Below are 18,240 nucleotides of genomic sequence, written 5' to 3'. Positions count from 1 at the left end.
TCCTTAACATCCTTGAAAACAAATGTGGAGTACTTATGAAGAACACTAAAGTATTCTTGGGTGTGTGTGAGTGCTAATAAAAAGAGGAAAATGGTATAACCTTTCTATCACCCAAGTGTGGTAGATTGGTTATGCCATCTCCCTCTTGAATAACAGGTCTTGAGTTCAACTCCTCGTCGGCTAGATCTTTGAGGTCTCTTGGGATAGTTTCCTACGACGTTAAAACTCTCTTCTTCAAGTGGCAACTTCTTGAGGTATATCTTTCCACTTGACGAGTGCTTGAGGACTAAACATGTTGTGTTTGTCTTTCTACTTGAAAATTGCTAAAAAGAATTTTGCGATAGAAAAGTTTAGTTTCCGGGAAGAATCAACATGATGCCGTCTATGTGATTCATAAAAGGGTTTTCGTAAACAACTTGGAGAATTTTGGATGGACACATGAATAAGATGAAATCTACAAATTGTAGGCAATGTTTTCTAATCTCTTGAGTAGTTTGAACAGACTACAATACCACCTTGGTGACACCTTGGGAGTTGGTTTAGTCTTCATACTATTTGTATGTTCTAGAACCTTGATAAAATCCTCATCACCTTCCTTAAAATTGACATGACAACGTTTCTTGTCAGGATACATCTTGTATCTTTCTTGTACTCATCAAATATTCTGGTGAGCTAACTTCAACCGATCCACATGCTCTTCTATGAAATCCTCGACTTGTTGAAGCCTCTCACTTGGCAATCCCACTAACCCACTGTACCTTGTGACATAGGTTAAATATTGGACATCAATTTGAATGGGCTTAACTTTGTAGTCACATGCTTTGCACTATTATAAGCAAATTCTAGAAGTGGTAGATAATCTTCCTAATCCCATTGGTTCTTGCTATCATGTATGCTCTTAGCATATCCTCAAGCACTTCGTCGACTTGTTTGGTCAGACCATTCACCTTTGGATGATTAGATGCACTTAGATTGAGTTGCGTCTTGAATCTCTTAAAAACAACACTTCAAAATGATTATTAACTTTTGGATCACGCTCACTTACTATGTTACCATAAAGCTTGTATATATCATCTACAAATATGTGTGCTAATTTGAGTCCTAATTGTTAACTTGGTAGGTATGAACGTACACATATTGATCAACTGGTCCGCAATCATCCATACTGAGTCATGTCCTTGTATAGTAGTAGGAAGATCAACTATAAAATACGTAGATACGATTTTCCATTTACCACGTGAGAGAAAATGTTAAGACTCTTGAATATGTTGATGTAATTTTGGCTAGTATTCTCGTATGAGAGCTGAGGTCTTCCATATTTTTGGGTGACTCATTACGCTTATGGAGAAGTTGGCACTAATTGTCTATGTTGTTGGTACACTCTCTCCCCTTGTGTAGTAGGTACCCATCTCAATGGTATTTTTTTCATCGAGTCAATTCATCACTTAAAAGAACCGTGGGGAGAAAATTAAAGAGCTATTAGCATTGGAGTGAGAAAGATCCCTCATATCTACATGGCTCCACACCAAATCATGCTCATTCACGCTTAACAAATCCCTCATTGGAGTGAGGAAGATCCCTTATTTCTACATGGCTCCACACCGAAGCATGCTCATATTCACTTTTAACAGATACTAAGAATGCACTCTTCAATTTTGTGATCAAGAAAGAATCGATCTCCGACATACGATTGAGAGCGTCTCCTATAAAATCGTTTTGTTGTGTGACCCACTTAATGCTTTTGTGGTGGAACACAATCTCAAACTGAGTTTCATATAATAGTGTCTTCTTTTACATAAAATGTACACAATTGCATAGAGCTCTCATGGGTAGAATAATTCTCCTTATGGTATGTAATGCAAAGGGTCAACTCCCCACTTTTATTGCAAAAAAAGATAATTCGCCTATGTTGTATTGAGTTTCTGACTCTCCAAAGCAATTAGTCTTACATTTTATAGTAGAACCGCTTTGATAGCTAGAGCATTGGTCTCCAGCACAAATGGCTTTAATGGCTAAAATACATGTGGTGACTTACGGCTATCTTGAGCCTTTCAAAACTTGGATGTTGACCTTATCCCCAAGTGAAAGCCTTTCTTGAGCTTTTATTTAGTCCATGATTGAAACAACAATGTGAGCATAGTCCTTAACAAATTCTTAGTAAAAACTTGCCAATCTTACCAAAATCCGAAGCTCTTTCAAATTAGGCCACTTAAAGATAGCGTCCCCCTTGGAATTATCCATTTAAATTCCTTGAAAGGAAATGATATGCTTAAGATAACAATTATTTGTCTTAAGAAAGTCACAAGTATTCTCTTTGGCACATAACTTGTGCTCACAAAGCACCAAGCATAGATGGTTTGAGTGTTGCCAAGTCTATTATCATGATGCAACAATATAATATCAAGGTAACACTCATTCTGTTTGTAAATGATCTTGAACCAAAACTTGGATGTGTTTTAGTAGTGGTTGTATCATGTGTTGGGTGCTGCAATTTTTTTAAAAAAAAAGCAAGTACGATCACTATTTCCTTAAACATGGGCTCAATCCAAGGGGGTTGTCAATTTCAAAGATAACTTATCATTTTGAGAGAGAGAGAGAGAGAGAGAGAGAGAGAGAGAGAGAGAGCTTGCTTCACATATCTTCTTACAATACCATTCTTGTGCTTTTTCTTACCAAAAGCCAAAATCCTTTTAAAAAACAAGGTATGTTATTGAAGCTTGGCCCAAAATAAAATGAAAAAAATACTTTCAAATTTAGCTGAGGGGGGTTGCTTCTGAATACCATGAGGAGGAGCGTGTAAAAATAAAGGTAAGAAGAGGGACAAAGCTTGAAAGAGACGAGAAGGCTATCGCTACATAGAACCAATGAATGATTCACAAGCATCCATGCCATCAAGCTACAACTCCACTATGTTACTTTTAATTTTCTGATGCTCAATATATGTAAACTCACCGAGTCCAAAGCCTATAAATAGAACCTTTTTAGTGTAGTTTCTTTTATGAATAGAATGCACTATTTTCTATTCCATATGTAAATAAATATAGAGCCTTTAGATTTCTCCCCTGAAAAAATTATAAATTCCTCTCTGCTGAAGTGTATACACATGTGCTAGGGCACACATTCACAAGTAACCACCATGAGCTTAATACTGCTGTGTGTGTGTGTGTGTGTGTGTGTTAGATAGCTTACCCTCTCAACAAGTCTTTTGAGTTCACGCGTTGTCACAGATGTATCCATGAGGTCTCCTCCTATGATTGTTCCTACGATGCTAGTACTCTCTCTCTCTCTCTCTCTCTCTCTCTCTCACATAATAGGTCTTGAGTTCAACACTTGTCGGATACATCTTTGAGGTCTCTTGGGATTGTTCCTATGACGTTAAAAATTTCTTTCTTCTTCTCAGAGTCTCAACCTAGTGTAACCAAAACTGTTAATAGCATGGCTTCTTGAATTCAAGCTTCACCTATAGGTAACGCCATCTTCAGAGTGCAAAAACCATGTCAAGATGAACATTGCGCAAGTTACATAAAACACATTATTTTCAAACAAGCTTTACACATGGTAGAGACTGCAAACAAATGGATTACTAGGGAATGCTGAAGAAAGCATGGCTTCTTGAATTCAAGCTTCACCTATAGGTAACGCCATCTTCAGAGTGCAAAAACCATGTCAAGATGAACATTGCGCAAGTTACATAAAACACATTATTTTCAAACAAGCTTTACACATGTAGAGACTGCAAACAAATGGATTACTAGGGAATGCTGAAGAAGCCTGTCGTGAGGATGACAATATGCGTTAATAAGATAGGCTCTGATGCTCAAGAGCTTCCCAGCAGCCCATCTGTAAAATCAACAGGAAGCTATGTAAAGAAACCAAACGAGTGCTGAAGAGGTATAGAATCCGTCATGAGCATGACTTGCACAAAATGCTTCAGTCTTTCAAAACAAGCGTCGACCGCGTTTTTGCTTTTCGGTTCGAGAAGATAAAAACATAACCTTGGAAACAGCAACAACTATCTTACACACTTTTCTCTAGAGGATTGGTAAGACCTACTCGATTGCAGCCTTGCTTGATAGTACTGGCGGCGACCAGCCCAAATTCGCTGCCAAATCCTCGACTGGAACTTTTACCACATCTTGTCGAATGCCCAAATCAATCGCATATCTGCTGAGGCAATAAACTCCAGCACCCACTACTAAGCTTGCTGGGTAGAGTAGAACGGCTGCTGCGGGAATGCCCAGCATCATGGTAGCTGTTTGCCCACTCCTGCCTGGCAAGTTTTCATCCAGTAGAAGAAGTCCGGTTTTACAATACATTGCAAAGTCTTCACAATTGTTTCGAAAGAGATGATACCCTCCAAACCCATTGTCTAGAAGGTACAATGCACGATGCAGAACTTCTTCCGGTGGATCCGATCTAGCAAGTGTGCAAGTTCCACCTCTAGCTTTTACAAAGAATCTGGCTGCGTCCACCCCATACTCAAACTTATACAGCGGCCATCCATTCAAAAAGCAGTCAACACAAGAGACCACAACTCCATTGCTGTTTTCTCTGCTCTGTCTGCATACGTCACAAAAGCGAGAAGACCGTGGTGGGGCCCGACTTGCAAAAAAGTTATCCAAGATAGTCCCCGTTCCCACCTCCTGGCCCTCCCCACGAGTGAAATGTATGACTTTACCATCACCAATGTAGATACCTAACAAGGAAAGTTTAAAAAGCAGTGCCCTTCACCATCAAAGCAAGTAAGTAGCTACCACCAAAAGCATTTAAACCAAACCTAACATGCATTTGTGATGCGTTTTTGGGGGACCCTTTAACTTGCGGCTCACACACACAACTGACCATAAAATTCAACTAGTTGCAATTTGACTGTAAGATTCAAGTAATTAATTAACTGTTAATATCAGTACTTGCTACAACTATCTGACAACTGGCATAGCCACAGGGAATGGCCATTTTTGGGTGCCTGTTCCTATTTCTGAGCTCCATTTGACAGTTGTCTGCCGTCACACGGACTGGCAATCCGTGCCGATTCCTGTTCCCTGATCCCGTAACCATTTTGCATTACATGTGTGACTAAGAAAATTGGACATTGACAGGTGTGACTACGAAAATTGGACATTGAGAGAGATGCAAATGAGGAACAACTAAGCATTTAGTTTGTGACCTACTACAAGTTTGTTCACATCTTACCTTGTCAATTTGAGTCTACAAACAAGACATTTCTATCCATCAAGATCATGATCGGTGGGAGAAACCAAATAACAATGAAATGTGCTGGAATTCGAGTGAGGAAAATATTAAAGGCCCACAAATCACACTCAACTAGGAAATGGCATTAGTCAACCTCAAAGTGTGAAGTGCACACAATCTTTGTTCTTCACTTCAAAAAAACCCACCAAGTAGATAATTACTTTCCAAATGTAACAACTTGATTTGGACCATATCTCTAGTAGAATCCCTAAAACAATAACCAAACTGAACAGCAATAATTGGAACTGGAAGAGAGAACATCACACAGTAAACAGAAAACACGAAGTGGACCCCTAAGTAAGGCGCCCCTTTCGTCAGTCACATAGTACAACTGCCGGGGAGTCTCTCTTTGCAATCATGCCACCATGCCATAGTTACAGGGAATGGCCATTTTCAAGTCTCCGTTCCCGTTCCCGTTCCAGCTTCCCGTTCCGAATCCTCATTCCGTGTTTTGGACGTGAGTATTCGTAACAGGGAATGGCATTTCAAGCCCGTTGCCGTTCCCCGTTCCGCCTTCCGGATTCCTGTTTCGAGTAACTATGCACCATGCACTTGTCAAAGTTGACGATGCGGAAGTGTAGAGATCAAGGGGAGAGAGAGAGAGAGAGAGAGAGAGAGAGAGAGAGAGAGAGAGTCTCCTGAACCAATCAATGAATATCTGAATGTGTATACAGTGGAGGCAAGGGGTTGCTTCTAGCAACCTCAGTAAATTGCCCTACCCAAACTTTGACAAATAAGTAAACTAAATACCTAAAAGCCAAACGAAATAATGGGATCACACTGGGAAGTTCACTTGAGATGCCAAAACTCCAACACCCTCTTTGCAGCTCATAGTGGACATCAATAGTGAGACCAAGTCGATGTAGAAGCTACCATGGACACTCCAGCACCGGCCGGGATACTCGATACACCTCGGTTTTGCTACCCTCAACTTTGTACCTGATAATAATGCCATCTTGAGCATTGGTTGCCTTTTTAGAAACTTTGAACTGTAGACCATACTACGTCCACTAATCCCCATTCGTGAACTATGAACACATCAAGTCCAAAATATAAAACGCCAAGATAATGAACTGTCCTGTCCATTATCCGACCAACAACAATGAATTGGCGCGCCCATCCATAGTGTTTTAGACGTCTAATTGGTTCCCTGCCAGATGCATGTGCATTGAACTCTGACCTACGGGTCCAAACACCAATAACTTGAACTCCAACACAAGGGTCCACTGCTTACCCCTCTCTGCCACTCACAAGCCTCTCTCTGACTCAAGCTAGTGGTGACACTTGCACTTTGACTAGAAATCTGATGTCAAGGCCACCATGGCCGCCGCCACGTGTGCCATGCCGATCTCCTTTGTCAAATCTTTATTACCATAATCTTTGTCCAGCTTGCCTTTATCCTTGTCTATCTGCGAGTTCCAACTTTTGTCTTTGGCTTCAAACTCCCGAGCCAAACAAAGCGTCGAGTCACATTCATAACAATTGTGGTCGTACCTCGTGGGTGCCAAGGCAACTAATTGAGTACTGGGGTACTGCCATCCTTGTCCAACTTGCCTTTGCCGCTGTCCTCTAGAAAATTGGTCCATTTGCTTTGACTTCACAATCTCGAGCCAAACAATTTGCCGGGTTCCTTGAGAACTGTGCCAATGCATAGGCCGCTAACTAGATGGTGGATTTGCTATTCATAGCCACTTGTTGATTTTGGTCGTTGTCGTCGCGGGCGCTCGAGCAAGGGGTGGCCATGTTTAAGTTGCAAAAATCTGGTAATCTCATACCTTCTCGCACTCCAAGGGTGGCCGCAACCAATCCCAAGCAGCAAGATCTCCTATCTCCTTGCCTCTTCCAAGCAGTTTTTCCACTCCACGGCTTATGCCAAATTGCTCCGCACTCTCTGCAATCCCACTCTGCAACTCCAAAGTTGCTCGCCTTCTCGTCCAAGCTGCTCCTTTACTCCTTCATACAAGCCACTCAGGCAATACCAAACCTCTCCCCATCTTTACCTTGAAAGATGCCCTCCACGGCCCCCCAATGTTTTAAAACACTGGGCTTAATGCTGGAAAAAAAGGGGACAATTGTCGCCAGCTGCGTTTTGAAACTTAGGTGCCCTCCACGGCCCCCAATGTTTTAAAACACTGGGCTTAATGCTGGAAAAAAAGGGGACAACTGTAGCCAGCTGCGTTTTGAAACGTAGGTGTATTGGAGGAACTCGCAAGCGCTGCCAAGAGGGGATCTGCCCACTACTACCGGATTGGCGTTTCAAAACAAAGTCAGCAGAGGTGTCACAAGCCGGGCACCACGTGCCAATAGAAAAGAACAGACTGAACAGACTTTTAGCACTTCAATAACAACTGAACTGAAAGAGAGAGACGACACGCGACACGGAGTGGCGGAATTCCACCCCAAAGAGTATTGGCCCCAAATAGGATCACCAAACAAGTGCTCAGACAGATTTCAAACTTAAAAAGCAATCTCGACATCAGTCGAGCTTGAAAAGTCGACCGACTTTCCATCTTGAAACCTGCACCAAAAGTTAAGGTTAGGTTCATTCCATAAGGTCGTAGCCGAGCACAGCATGGTCCATCAGCTCTTGGACAGACAATGTTTTTTTTGGCGGCGTTGTCGAATTGCTGTAGGAACTGCAATGCTTTCTTACGATCTTTCACCCCGGAAAAAGTGAAAAATTTGACTGTCGTGCCACCATCTTTGAAATCTTTGGGTTGGTTAGGCGCATATCCCGGGTATGGATAATAAGGGTATCCATATGGGCTCCAACCGTTGTAGCCTTGTGGCGGTGGTGGTGGAGGTGGGGGCAATGGCGGTGGCAAAGGCGGCTGCACTGGATCAGGGTCAAATGGCTGCACCATGTTCCTGAAGACTCTCCCGATCGGAACAGACGACTGAGAAGGTTGCCGGTTGGAAGCTCTAGTACTTTCTGGTGCCGGAGGAGGTACCACCTTGGCCATTAGAGGGGGTAACATATAGTTCAAAAATTGTTGAAACTTTGCAGCATCGGAAGATTCTGTTGAGGATTCCGTGAAAGAATGTCATAAAGCTCGTTGAGCAGAAACTGCAAATATTCTGCTGAATCCATGAATTCCACGTCTTGGGTTCTTTGTGGCTTATGCCCTGTAAGACAGCGCGATGAAGACGGGAGCGCGCCCGATGCATGATGTATGAAGGGTGGGAGTGGCTAATAAGTCCGGGATCGGGACACGAAGATACTTCACATGAAATTCTAGTAGACTTTTGGAAGCGCCGGTTTGCTCTGTCTGCTCTTTGGTAGGACAAGTATGCTTTCAGAAAAGCACACGCCTGATGCTCTGATACCACTGTCACAAGACGGGCACCACGTGCCAATAGAAAAGAACAGACTGAACAGACTTTTAGCACTTCAATAACAACTGAATTGAAAGAGAGAGATGACACGCGACACGAAGTGGCGGAATTCCATCCCACAGAGTATTGGCCCCAAACCTTGGCGCCCCTTTTGGTATTTCTTTATATTGCATCGACACAGTACAAGCCGGTACTCCATACTCTGCACCTTCTCTAGGAAGCATGCCAGAGAATGAGCCCTTAGCACATATTTAAAGGTCCTTGGCCTATGAAAAGCAGTTCACATGAAAAGCCTTCAAACTCAAAAGCTTCTGGTCCAAAAGCAATGCCAAAAAGCTACCAGCGTAAATCACGGAATTCCGTACAACTGCAAGCGCAAAATGCGGAAATCCGTACGGCCTGCCACGTCAACACTGTCATCGTGATTTCCGAAAACTGCCATGTCATCAACTGCGGGTCTTGCTTTATTTTAATTCTTTGTGTCACTTGGGGCCCCATCAGACGAGGTCCCCATAAGTTGGTAGGACTTCTTCTTCTATTACTTGTTCTTCTTAGGGTTTAGGCCCCTCGGCTGGGATCTGCAAGCTAGCTCCATTCTTCAGGGCTTTGACACGTCAGCGGTTTGAGAGAGAGAGAGAGAGAGAGAGAGAGAGAGAGAGAGAGAGAGAGAGAGAGAGAGAGAGTCTCCTGAACCAATCAACCTTGGCAATGAATAACTGAATGTGTATACGATGAAGGCAAGGGATCACGGGTTGCTTATATAGCAACCTCAATAAATTGCCCTACCTAGACTTTGACAAATGAGTAAACTAAATACCTAAAAGCCAAAAGAAATCATGGGACCGCATTGGGCAGTTAACTGAATGTGTATACAATGGAGGCAAGGGGTTGCTTATATAGCAACCTCAATAAATTTCCCTACCCAGACTTCGACAAATAAGTAAACTCAATACCTAAATGCCAAAAGAAATCATGGAATCACATTGGGCAGTTCACTTGAGACGCCAAAACTCCAACAGCATTAATAGGCCAAAAAGAAACCCAAGGCACTGTGAGAATAGGCAGTAGGAGATGCAATGAAGACAAGAACTCGCCTCCAATGAACACCTCACTCTGATCTGGCTCGATTCTAGTAAGATCCTATGACACCTGTAATGTCACAAAGCGATGACATGGCATGACCACCTGGACAAGCAGATAAAAATGATTTTATAAGTTGTTCCAACTTATGGGTCCTTTTTGATGGGGCCCAAGGGACACAAGGCAAATTTCAGAGAGAAATTTTGCGTAGAAAGTGCTGACATGGCAGGCTGTACGGACATCCGCAAAACGCACTGGCTGCTGACATGGCACTGTACAGAATTCCGCGATTTGGTTGGCAGATTTTGGTGCCAGTTTTTGGACCAGATGCTTTTGGAACTTGAAGCTTTTAAACTAATTGCTTTTGGCATCCCTTGTACTGTTTAAAAGATCCCCTGGCGTCTCACTCTACAGAGCATCTGGACACAGAGTCTGAGAGCAGAGGTCCCTCGATAGTTGTACTTTGCAATGATTAATGATAAAGAAATACCGAAAGGGGCGCCAGACTTTGGGCCCAATACCTCTGGGCACGGAACTCCGTGGGGCCGAGTCGACTCTCTCTCTCTCTCTCTCTCTCTCTCTCTCTCTCTCTCTCTCTCTCTACTAAGGATCAGTGATTTTGAAGTTTCTGTTCGAGCGTTGCTATTCATTCTTGCTTGGGAGTGTCCAAGCCTGTTACATATAATGTCACATACATGAACAAGGCAACTTGGAGAAGAGACATCATTGAGGTAGAAAGAGGCAGGACACTGGAAGAGAGAGAGAGAGAGAGAGAGAGAGAGAGAGAGAGAGAGAGAGAGCTGGGAAAGGCTCTCCATGCTAATAACAAACTGCTCATATATCTGACCAAGGGTGGTCCGACATAGATCTAACATGCCTCAATGGATAGACCCAAGGTACACAAGTGCTATTGCTATTGCCATCTACTCCTGCATGCGAGACCACTGACATGGCCTCCCGATGGCTACCACCGTGCATCTCCTCTTGGCGAGATTAGATTTGGATCTTGGTTGAGAAACTCCGCAAGTGCATGATCACAAAGCCTATGTAAGGCTGCCCTAAGGAGGGAACTGCACTGTAAGAGGGTCTCTACACTCTACTACTACTGTCCAGCAAAAACATTTGGGCTGATCTGAAAAATGCAAGAGGGCTGAGCCAAAAACGCTGTGTACAAAAGAGGTACCCCCTGCTCCCTATAAAGGGAAATACCAAATCTGCCCGACCCAGCCCTCGAGCATACGACACTAAATATAGGGGCAAAATGAGGAAAAGGGGGGAGAAAGGGCAACAACTGCCCATGGGGCTTAGGGAAAAAATGTGCCAAGGCTAAGAAAAAATACTTCCAGCCTGCAGGTGCCTATATTGCCATGAAACCAAGCAAAACCCCCGAGCTAAACATGGCTTGAAAATCCTCACATGACAAAATTACCACACTCTGTCCGGGCACAGCCACAAAACAACCCTCTCTCCTTGTCACCCGTTCCTCGGAGAAATTGGGACTGATTGCGATGAATCCAAAAGAGATGCCATGACCCTAACACCCCTCTCAGCTCCTGGAAAAGAAAACGGACCAAGAAACTGGAGTGAGCTATTTGCATCTGTAAAGAGAGGGTTTTGTGGACGAGGAGATCTGTAACAAGACTCCGAGGTCTAACAATACCGACCGTAGTATATCCAACCACTACCCTTGAAAGACTTTTGATAAGTGAAATGCTGTCCGTTGGAGAAGAAACCAACTCCAACAAGAATCTCCTCATCTCAACCGACTCACAAGTTGCACAACTAGCATTTGCACAAGGTCCTGCTGCTGACTGCTCCTAGAAAAAGCATCAAAATTGTGGGTAAAGGCATAACTACGGATCATTTCCCAACTCTCAAGTGCTCTAGCCTCGAGGAAAGAGTCAAAAACTTGCACCTCCAGCCACATATCACACTGCACCTCTGGCCACATACTACATGCTAGAATCTCAAGCTGTTACGCAAAGTCCAAAGAATGCAGACAAATGAGGCTACTAAGAAATCAACTGTCAGGACCAAAGAACTGCACAACTGTAATGGAAGGGCACCACATGCCAAGGGAAAAGAACAGACGGAAACAAACTTTTAAGCACTTCAATAACAACTAAACTGAAAGAGATGCACGACAAACGAGACGCGGAGTGGCGGAGTTTCACCCCAAGAGAGCACTAGCCCCAACTGATGGCTTCCTTTCGGTATTTCTTTATATTGCTTTAACTCAGTACAATGGCGGTAGCTCTATTGCTCCCACAAGGATGCGAGAGAGAGAGAGAGAGAGAGAGAGAGAGAGAGAGAGAGAGAGAGAGAGAGAGAGAGCCAGCCCTTCGTATTTGAAGGCCTTGGGTCCGTCCAAAAGCAATATATGAAAAGCATACAATCTAAAAGCATTTGACCTCCCAAAAGCTAGCGCTAAAAGGGCTGCTAGTACAATCTGCCACATCATCACCTGCCAATGCAATTCGTGGAAGTCTGGACTCTGCACAGCCTGCCACGTCAGCAATGTGAATCCGTATTGCTGCAATGTTATCAAGTTTTTACGCAAGGTTTTAGTGTGTGGGTGTTGGCTACTTAATGAACTCGGGCCCCATCAGATGGGGTCCCATAAGTTGGTGGGACTTTTGATAATTGGACCTCTCCACTCGGAACTGTAAGTTGGTAAGAACCTCTTCTTCTTCTGTTACTCCTAGGGTTTAGGCCCCTCACCTAGAATCTGTAGGTTGGCTAGGGTTAGGCTCGGGGAGCCCTAACCGATCGGATCTTCAATGACTCAACATGTCAGTAGTGTGTGACATCCCCCCTTCTTGACAGAAGAATAGTCGTCCATGATTACATGTTATCTACAAAACAACTCAAGTTAACTCAAAAAAATATCCCAGAATCATGTTGAGGGTCATTCTTGGGAACAATCAGATTTCTCATTCTATATCGGAGCTCTCGATATTTTGGCGTAGCAAAATTAGCCATCACACCTAGACCGCGCTGATCAGTAATAGGTGTCTCGATGCAATAAGATTAAATACCTAGGCCATCTCACCCAATCATTGGTTGACACATCACAATGCAACACAAATGCTCACATATGCATGTTACAAAACACAACGAACAGCGACGTTGAGCACTTCACCAGACCATCTCACCCAATTAGTAATATTCATTGGTTGACACATCACAATGCAACAGAAATGCTCACATATACATGTTACAAAACACAACGAACAACGACCCTGAGCACTCCTCCTAGACAAACAATCTTAGGCATGAAGCTACTCAACGACTACCTCCTTACTCCCTCCGCAAATAGCCTAAAAAGGTCCGGACCATGAGCTTAGAGGACTGATACAACCAAACACTCCCTAGACCGCAACTTCCGTCGCTTAGAGATTTCAAGCATACAACTAGATGCTCCCTAGACACCCGGCCTACGTCGTCCTGAGCTTTTCTAGCATACAACGAAATGCTCGCCAGACACCCCGCCTGCGTCGTTCTGAGGTTTCTAGCATACAACAAAACGCTCCCCAGACACCCTATCTGCGTCGTTCCAAGATTTCAGACATTATCAAACATCAATTTTGCTCTTCAGTTCTCCTTTTGGGAGTAAATCACAAATCATTGAACCAGTAAAATCAAACAATCCTCAAATCGACACCAAGACAGGTTCAAAATAAATAATATCCATTTCAAACAAATTTCCAAACAATCCCGAAATATCAATCACGTGACTTTTCACTTGCGACTTGTACGCTAACAATTGCAGAATACCCTTTACCATGTACACCTACGTCAAACACAATATTTGTGACCTATGGGATGATAAAATCTCATATCACAATACCACAAAGTGACAATTGATCAATGCTCATTGCCGAGACTACAACCTAAACCATGAACCACTGTTCGGTCCTCTCTAGGGACTCCTTGACTATAATTTATGCTTCATACTAAAGTCAGTTTCATACTCTAGTAAAGGGATTGAAAAAAACCTTGCCTCACCTAACAAAACTCATAGGGACAATACCACTTGAAGGACCCCAAGAGGGGGGGGAGTACGGATTCTATTTGTACGATACTGATCTGTACTGTGCAGAAATACCATACTGACCTGTACGCACGACTCTACCTTGCCTTAAACTGCTTCTGTGCCTTGCCCTAGGTGTAAGACAAAATCCTAACAAAGCACCAATTGCTTGTTGTTTCCTTCATATGCAGGCACAAATTGAATTATTGTTGAGAGAGCGTTCGAGACATCTCATCTACCATTGTGTAAATGAAAGTTTATGCCTTTATTACCCACATTGAAGAATTTTTCTTCTTAACATCTGAGACATTGTTTCATGCCACTATGAGGATGCTGCTAGTAAGCTCAAAGTCCTTTACTTCACAAAACGCGCTCTTTGAAATTTTCGAGTGATCCAGTGGCCCAAGTTGTTGACAAAGGCTCCAAGTATTTATGTGAGAAGTGTTTCAAAACGCAGCACTACATTTGATCTCTCAGAATGAGATATCACTATATAAAGGCACGCAGGCTCAAGAATAAGCACAAAGGCCATTCCAAAACTTCCTACACTGGATGAACCTGCTTGCCCTTGCCACATTTTGAAATTTTAAACTTGAGCATCATGATGAACCGATTGCCTTGAACAGCCAACAAAATGGGGTTTCCTGTACCAAGCCCCGTGTTTGAGTGTGTGCATGCGTGGGTGTGCGTGTGGCACACACAGCGCGTAAGAGCACATGAATGCAAAGAGGGAGAGTACCGTGATGAGCGTAGCTGTAGTATGCTCTCCAAGAATAGATGTGATCACCATGGTGTAGATCGTTGCGACTGATTTTGTTGGAAAATAGTCCCATGTCCTGTCTGTGTGAGCGCAAGGAGGCTTGCAAGTTGCGCGATCACACGCCCACAAAGCCAGTAAGCACAAACCGCGGACCTGTTATCGGTCGCCACGCACAGCGTGTACGCAAAGTGCGTCGGCACGCCGCACGAGTTCTAATCCCACTCCGACTTGTCCACGTGTCTGAAGCCTGTGACGGGTGAACCAACGGTCACCCACCTCGCTTAGGGTGCGCACATGGGCTCAGTTTCTGCCGCCGTTCGGTGAAGATTCTCACATGGCCCACCACGTAGTTGGAGTTTAGTGCACCGCCTGCTGAACGTTGTTCCACCGCAGGAACCGGAACACCACCCCTCTCCCCTAGCCGTTTGAAACGGCACCACCGCGGTGAACGCCTATAATTAGCATGTTTGCATGCGTAAGCATATGTACGAAGCTCGCCATGCGCCTATATATAGCCATAGGAGCCTGGCTGCAATGCACGCTCCATTGCCTCAGTGCAACCACCACTGCAACTACAGCCACCCCAGGCTTTAGGGTGTCGTGCTCGGCACTGCGCATCTGCGTAAGGTATTGCAGCGGCGACCACAGGCCAAGCGACCCCTGCAGAGCAGTGCGCATCTGCTTGAGGTACTGCAGCGGCGACCACAGGCCAAGCAACCCCTCAGCGCTGCACTGCATTACTGAAGCCCTTATCAGCTGCTGCCGAGATGCTAAGGTAAGCTTTCCTACAGTAGTTGCTCCTGTAGTTAAAGCTTCAACGACTTCTGCCTTCTACTGATTGCGCTAATTCTGCAGCCATGCACGCAATACCTCCTAGCGGCCGCACTGCAATATTCATACTACATCAGCTGCAACCGAGTTGCTAAGGTAAAGTTGCATATAGTAGTTCTTTTAGTTAAGGCGAAAACGATTCCTGCCAATGCCGATTGCGTTAATTCGGAAGCTCTACGCGCATTATCCCTCAAGCGGCCTAAAGCAACCAGCATGAAGAAAATCAAGTAGCGCAGGACATTCATAAACGAGCAGCAGACCTTAACTGTGCTCGCAGCTGTAACTCAAGGTATTCCTATTGATAATTTTTAACTGTAACATATTGTCATTCAAACTCATCTTAATGCACCTGTCAATTGTTGCATGTCTATTTTACATTATTTAGTAAAATTTAAGAAATGCAAGCTACTGTGCGCTATACTAATTAGGTTGTCAATGGGTAATGCAATCGACCATGCTACAGATGTTGCCCGTATGAATGCTTACGCATGCCAGCGTCCTCCTGCTCGACCAAAGGCCAACCCAATCGCTTCTTATGGTGTGGGAGTGCCACAATAGGAATTGCCTAAGGTAGATGATAAATTGATGCATTCAATCAATGCATCCTTCCATAGTCAGTTTTCTTGCATATCACTACTTTCCATAATTTGTGGTCGAATTACTCATTCCTAAACTCGGTATCAGGATCCTCCCATTGGAGGAACAGTTGTCAGACCTGTTCCTATGTATGGGACACTGTCCGTGCCGCCCCCTTGGCCCATTTCGGGCAACACGTGCTCTCCATCTTATGATGACTGTGAGGAGTTTGTCCCTTTGTCTCAAGAGGTGAACCTCATGAACACATTTGCCCCCCCCCATACCATGGACTATATGCCCGATGGAGGATCCATAGCTCCTCCTCCTCCACATCCTGCTAAGGTTGTTAAGGTCATGATTGAAACACGAGATGTGGACATGACAATTGGGATAGAGCAACCAAGTGGTACTAATATTGAACCACCAATTAAGAGCACTAGCCAAGAGCAACCGAGTGGCAATGTGTCTCAAAAGGAAACTAAGCGGCCTAGGCAAATGTCAGTCACATGGGAGGATGACACTACCTTTGCTCTAATAAGAATTTACGACGAACAATGGAATCACATCAACAAGGGCAACTTCCGCTTTAAGGACTGGGAGGCCGTGGTTTTGAATCTCAATGCTGAGATGGATACCACTTACAACACTGAGAATACAAAAAATCGGATTGATACCCTCAAGAAGATGTACAAAAAGGAGAAGTTGAAATCATCTTCCACTGGCACAAGTCCAAGCACGTGGGCGTTCTTTGACATCCTGGATGTCATGTGGTGCAAGACACCTAGATGTACTGGCTTGGTGGGGGCTTTGGACAGGGATGGGCCTGCAAAGGAAAATGAAGACATCTTGAAGTGAGCTTGAACAGGAAGTGGGGACTAATTCTGGAGTGAGTGGCAGTACATCACAAAATCCTACAAGCTCCATGGACTTCATAGAAATAGAGGGAGTTAGGGGTAGCAAGGCAAAGCAATCAAAGCGGTCTCTCTTAGGAGTAGTGAATCGAACAATGGGTGAGGGCATGAACAAGTTATGCGATACACTTCGCGATGTGGAAGATAAACACAATGCAGCATTGAGAGAGCTAGAGGCATCAAGGCATGCACTAGAGGAGCGTCTACTTCGAATCCGCGAGGAGGAAGACACAAAACGGAAACAAATTTACCTCTCCACTCAATTGGAGCTTGCCAAAATTTTAGCCAAAGTCCGGGATTAGTAAGTAAATGCAATATTCTATAGGAATGCTACAATCCTTTTTAATTATAATGAAGCTCATGAGTGTATGCTTTCTGTTTTGCAGGCTGCAACGAAGTAGCTGCATTTTTTAGCAGGCTGCAACAACAAAGTAGCTGGATTTATGATTGCATAAGGTAACACTACTAACTCAATTCGTTTCAAAGTGACTTTAATACTTGACTGGAAATTATATTGGTAGTCTTGTCGGTGTAGGATGGAAAGTTTGCATATATTTTGGCTACTACAATCCTTCGCTATATGCATGCAAGATCAACAACTTTGGCAACACTGTTCTCTGCCATACGGGAAGCACAAGATACACTTGAAGTCCATGTTGTACTTCATGTACTTCATGATGTGGGGAGTTTTCTTGAGTTTATTGGAGCCTGATGCCTGGCGCTACGGGGCTCGGCAATCGTGGGTGTTTCCACGGCAGGAGGTTTTTTGGACCTCTATTCACTGCCGACTATGGTCAAAAGCCAATCTAAATAACCGGCACAAGTACTTATTTGCATATCGCATGTCTTATGAGTCTTTCAATGCACTCTTCGTCATAGTGGAGCCTTTATTGCCTTGCAGTGGTGATTTATTTGTATGTACTCCCATAGCTGGTGATCTAGCACTAGCATGTGTATTGTGGAGACTAGCACATGGCCATTCTTCTAGATCAATGACTTGTCTTTACCCTATCGGGGAGTCCACTATACGGAAATACACTATGATTATATGTCGCATTTTAAGCCAACGTAGCATGTTGCAGCGCTTTCATATTTGCATCCTTGAGGATGATAGGCTGAAAAACATAATGGATGGATTTGAAGCTATTACAGGGCTTCCACAAGTAGCAGGTGCCATAGATGGAACACATATTAGGCTGCAAAGGAAGCCATCAAAGGATAGTTTTCCTGCCCAATACATCTGCAGGCATGGGTTCCCTAGCATTCTCAATCCGGGATCGTAGACTCCCGTAAGCTTTTTTGGAGTGTTGTATGTGTTGCCCTCGGCAGCACGCACGACTCAACGCACTTTAAGGAATGCAGTCTTTACCAAAAGTTGAAGAGTGGTCGAGCCATCGCCAGTCCCACAGTCCAACTGCAAGGCGAATGCATCCGACCCTACTTGATCCCCGCAGACTCAG

At 44.0% G+C, this 18,240-nt stretch overlaps 1 protein-coding gene and 1 pseudogene across 1 annotated transcript; one reads left to right on the top strand and one right to left on the bottom strand.

Moving 5' to 3' along the window:
- Positions 1 to 3,650: 3,650 nt before the first annotated feature.
- Positions 3,651 to 14,669, bottom strand: LOC147452169 (protein LEAD-SENSITIVE 1-like). The gene is made up of 3 exons (XM_086517960.1): positions 14,442 to 14,669; positions 4,054 to 4,696; positions 3,651 to 3,840 (listed from the first exon to the last, which is right to left on the bottom strand). Exons 1-3 carry the CDS (start codon positions 14,533 to 14,535, stop codon positions 3,708 to 3,710), a joined length of 870 nt encoding a protein of 289 aa, XP_086374086.1. The 5' UTR covers positions 14,536 to 14,669; the 3' UTR covers positions 3,651 to 3,707.
- A 1,347-nt stretch (positions 14,670 to 16,016) lies between these two features.
- Positions 16,017 to 17,082, top strand: LOC147452168 (uncharacterized; annotated as a pseudogene).
- The last annotated feature ends 1,158 nt before the right edge of the window (positions 17,083 to 18,240 follow it).

Source organism: Adiantum capillus-veneris, chromosome 8 (assembly GCF_014529385.1).
Source record: "Adiantum capillus-veneris isolate H3 chromosome 8, ASM1452938v2, whole genome shotgun sequence".
Lineage (NCBI taxonomy): Eukaryota > Viridiplantae > Streptophyta > Polypodiopsida > Polypodiales > Pteridaceae > Adiantum > Adiantum capillus-veneris.
The sequence above is the reverse complement of the archived record's forward strand: the minus strand, read 5'-3'. Positions and strand labels throughout refer to the sequence as shown.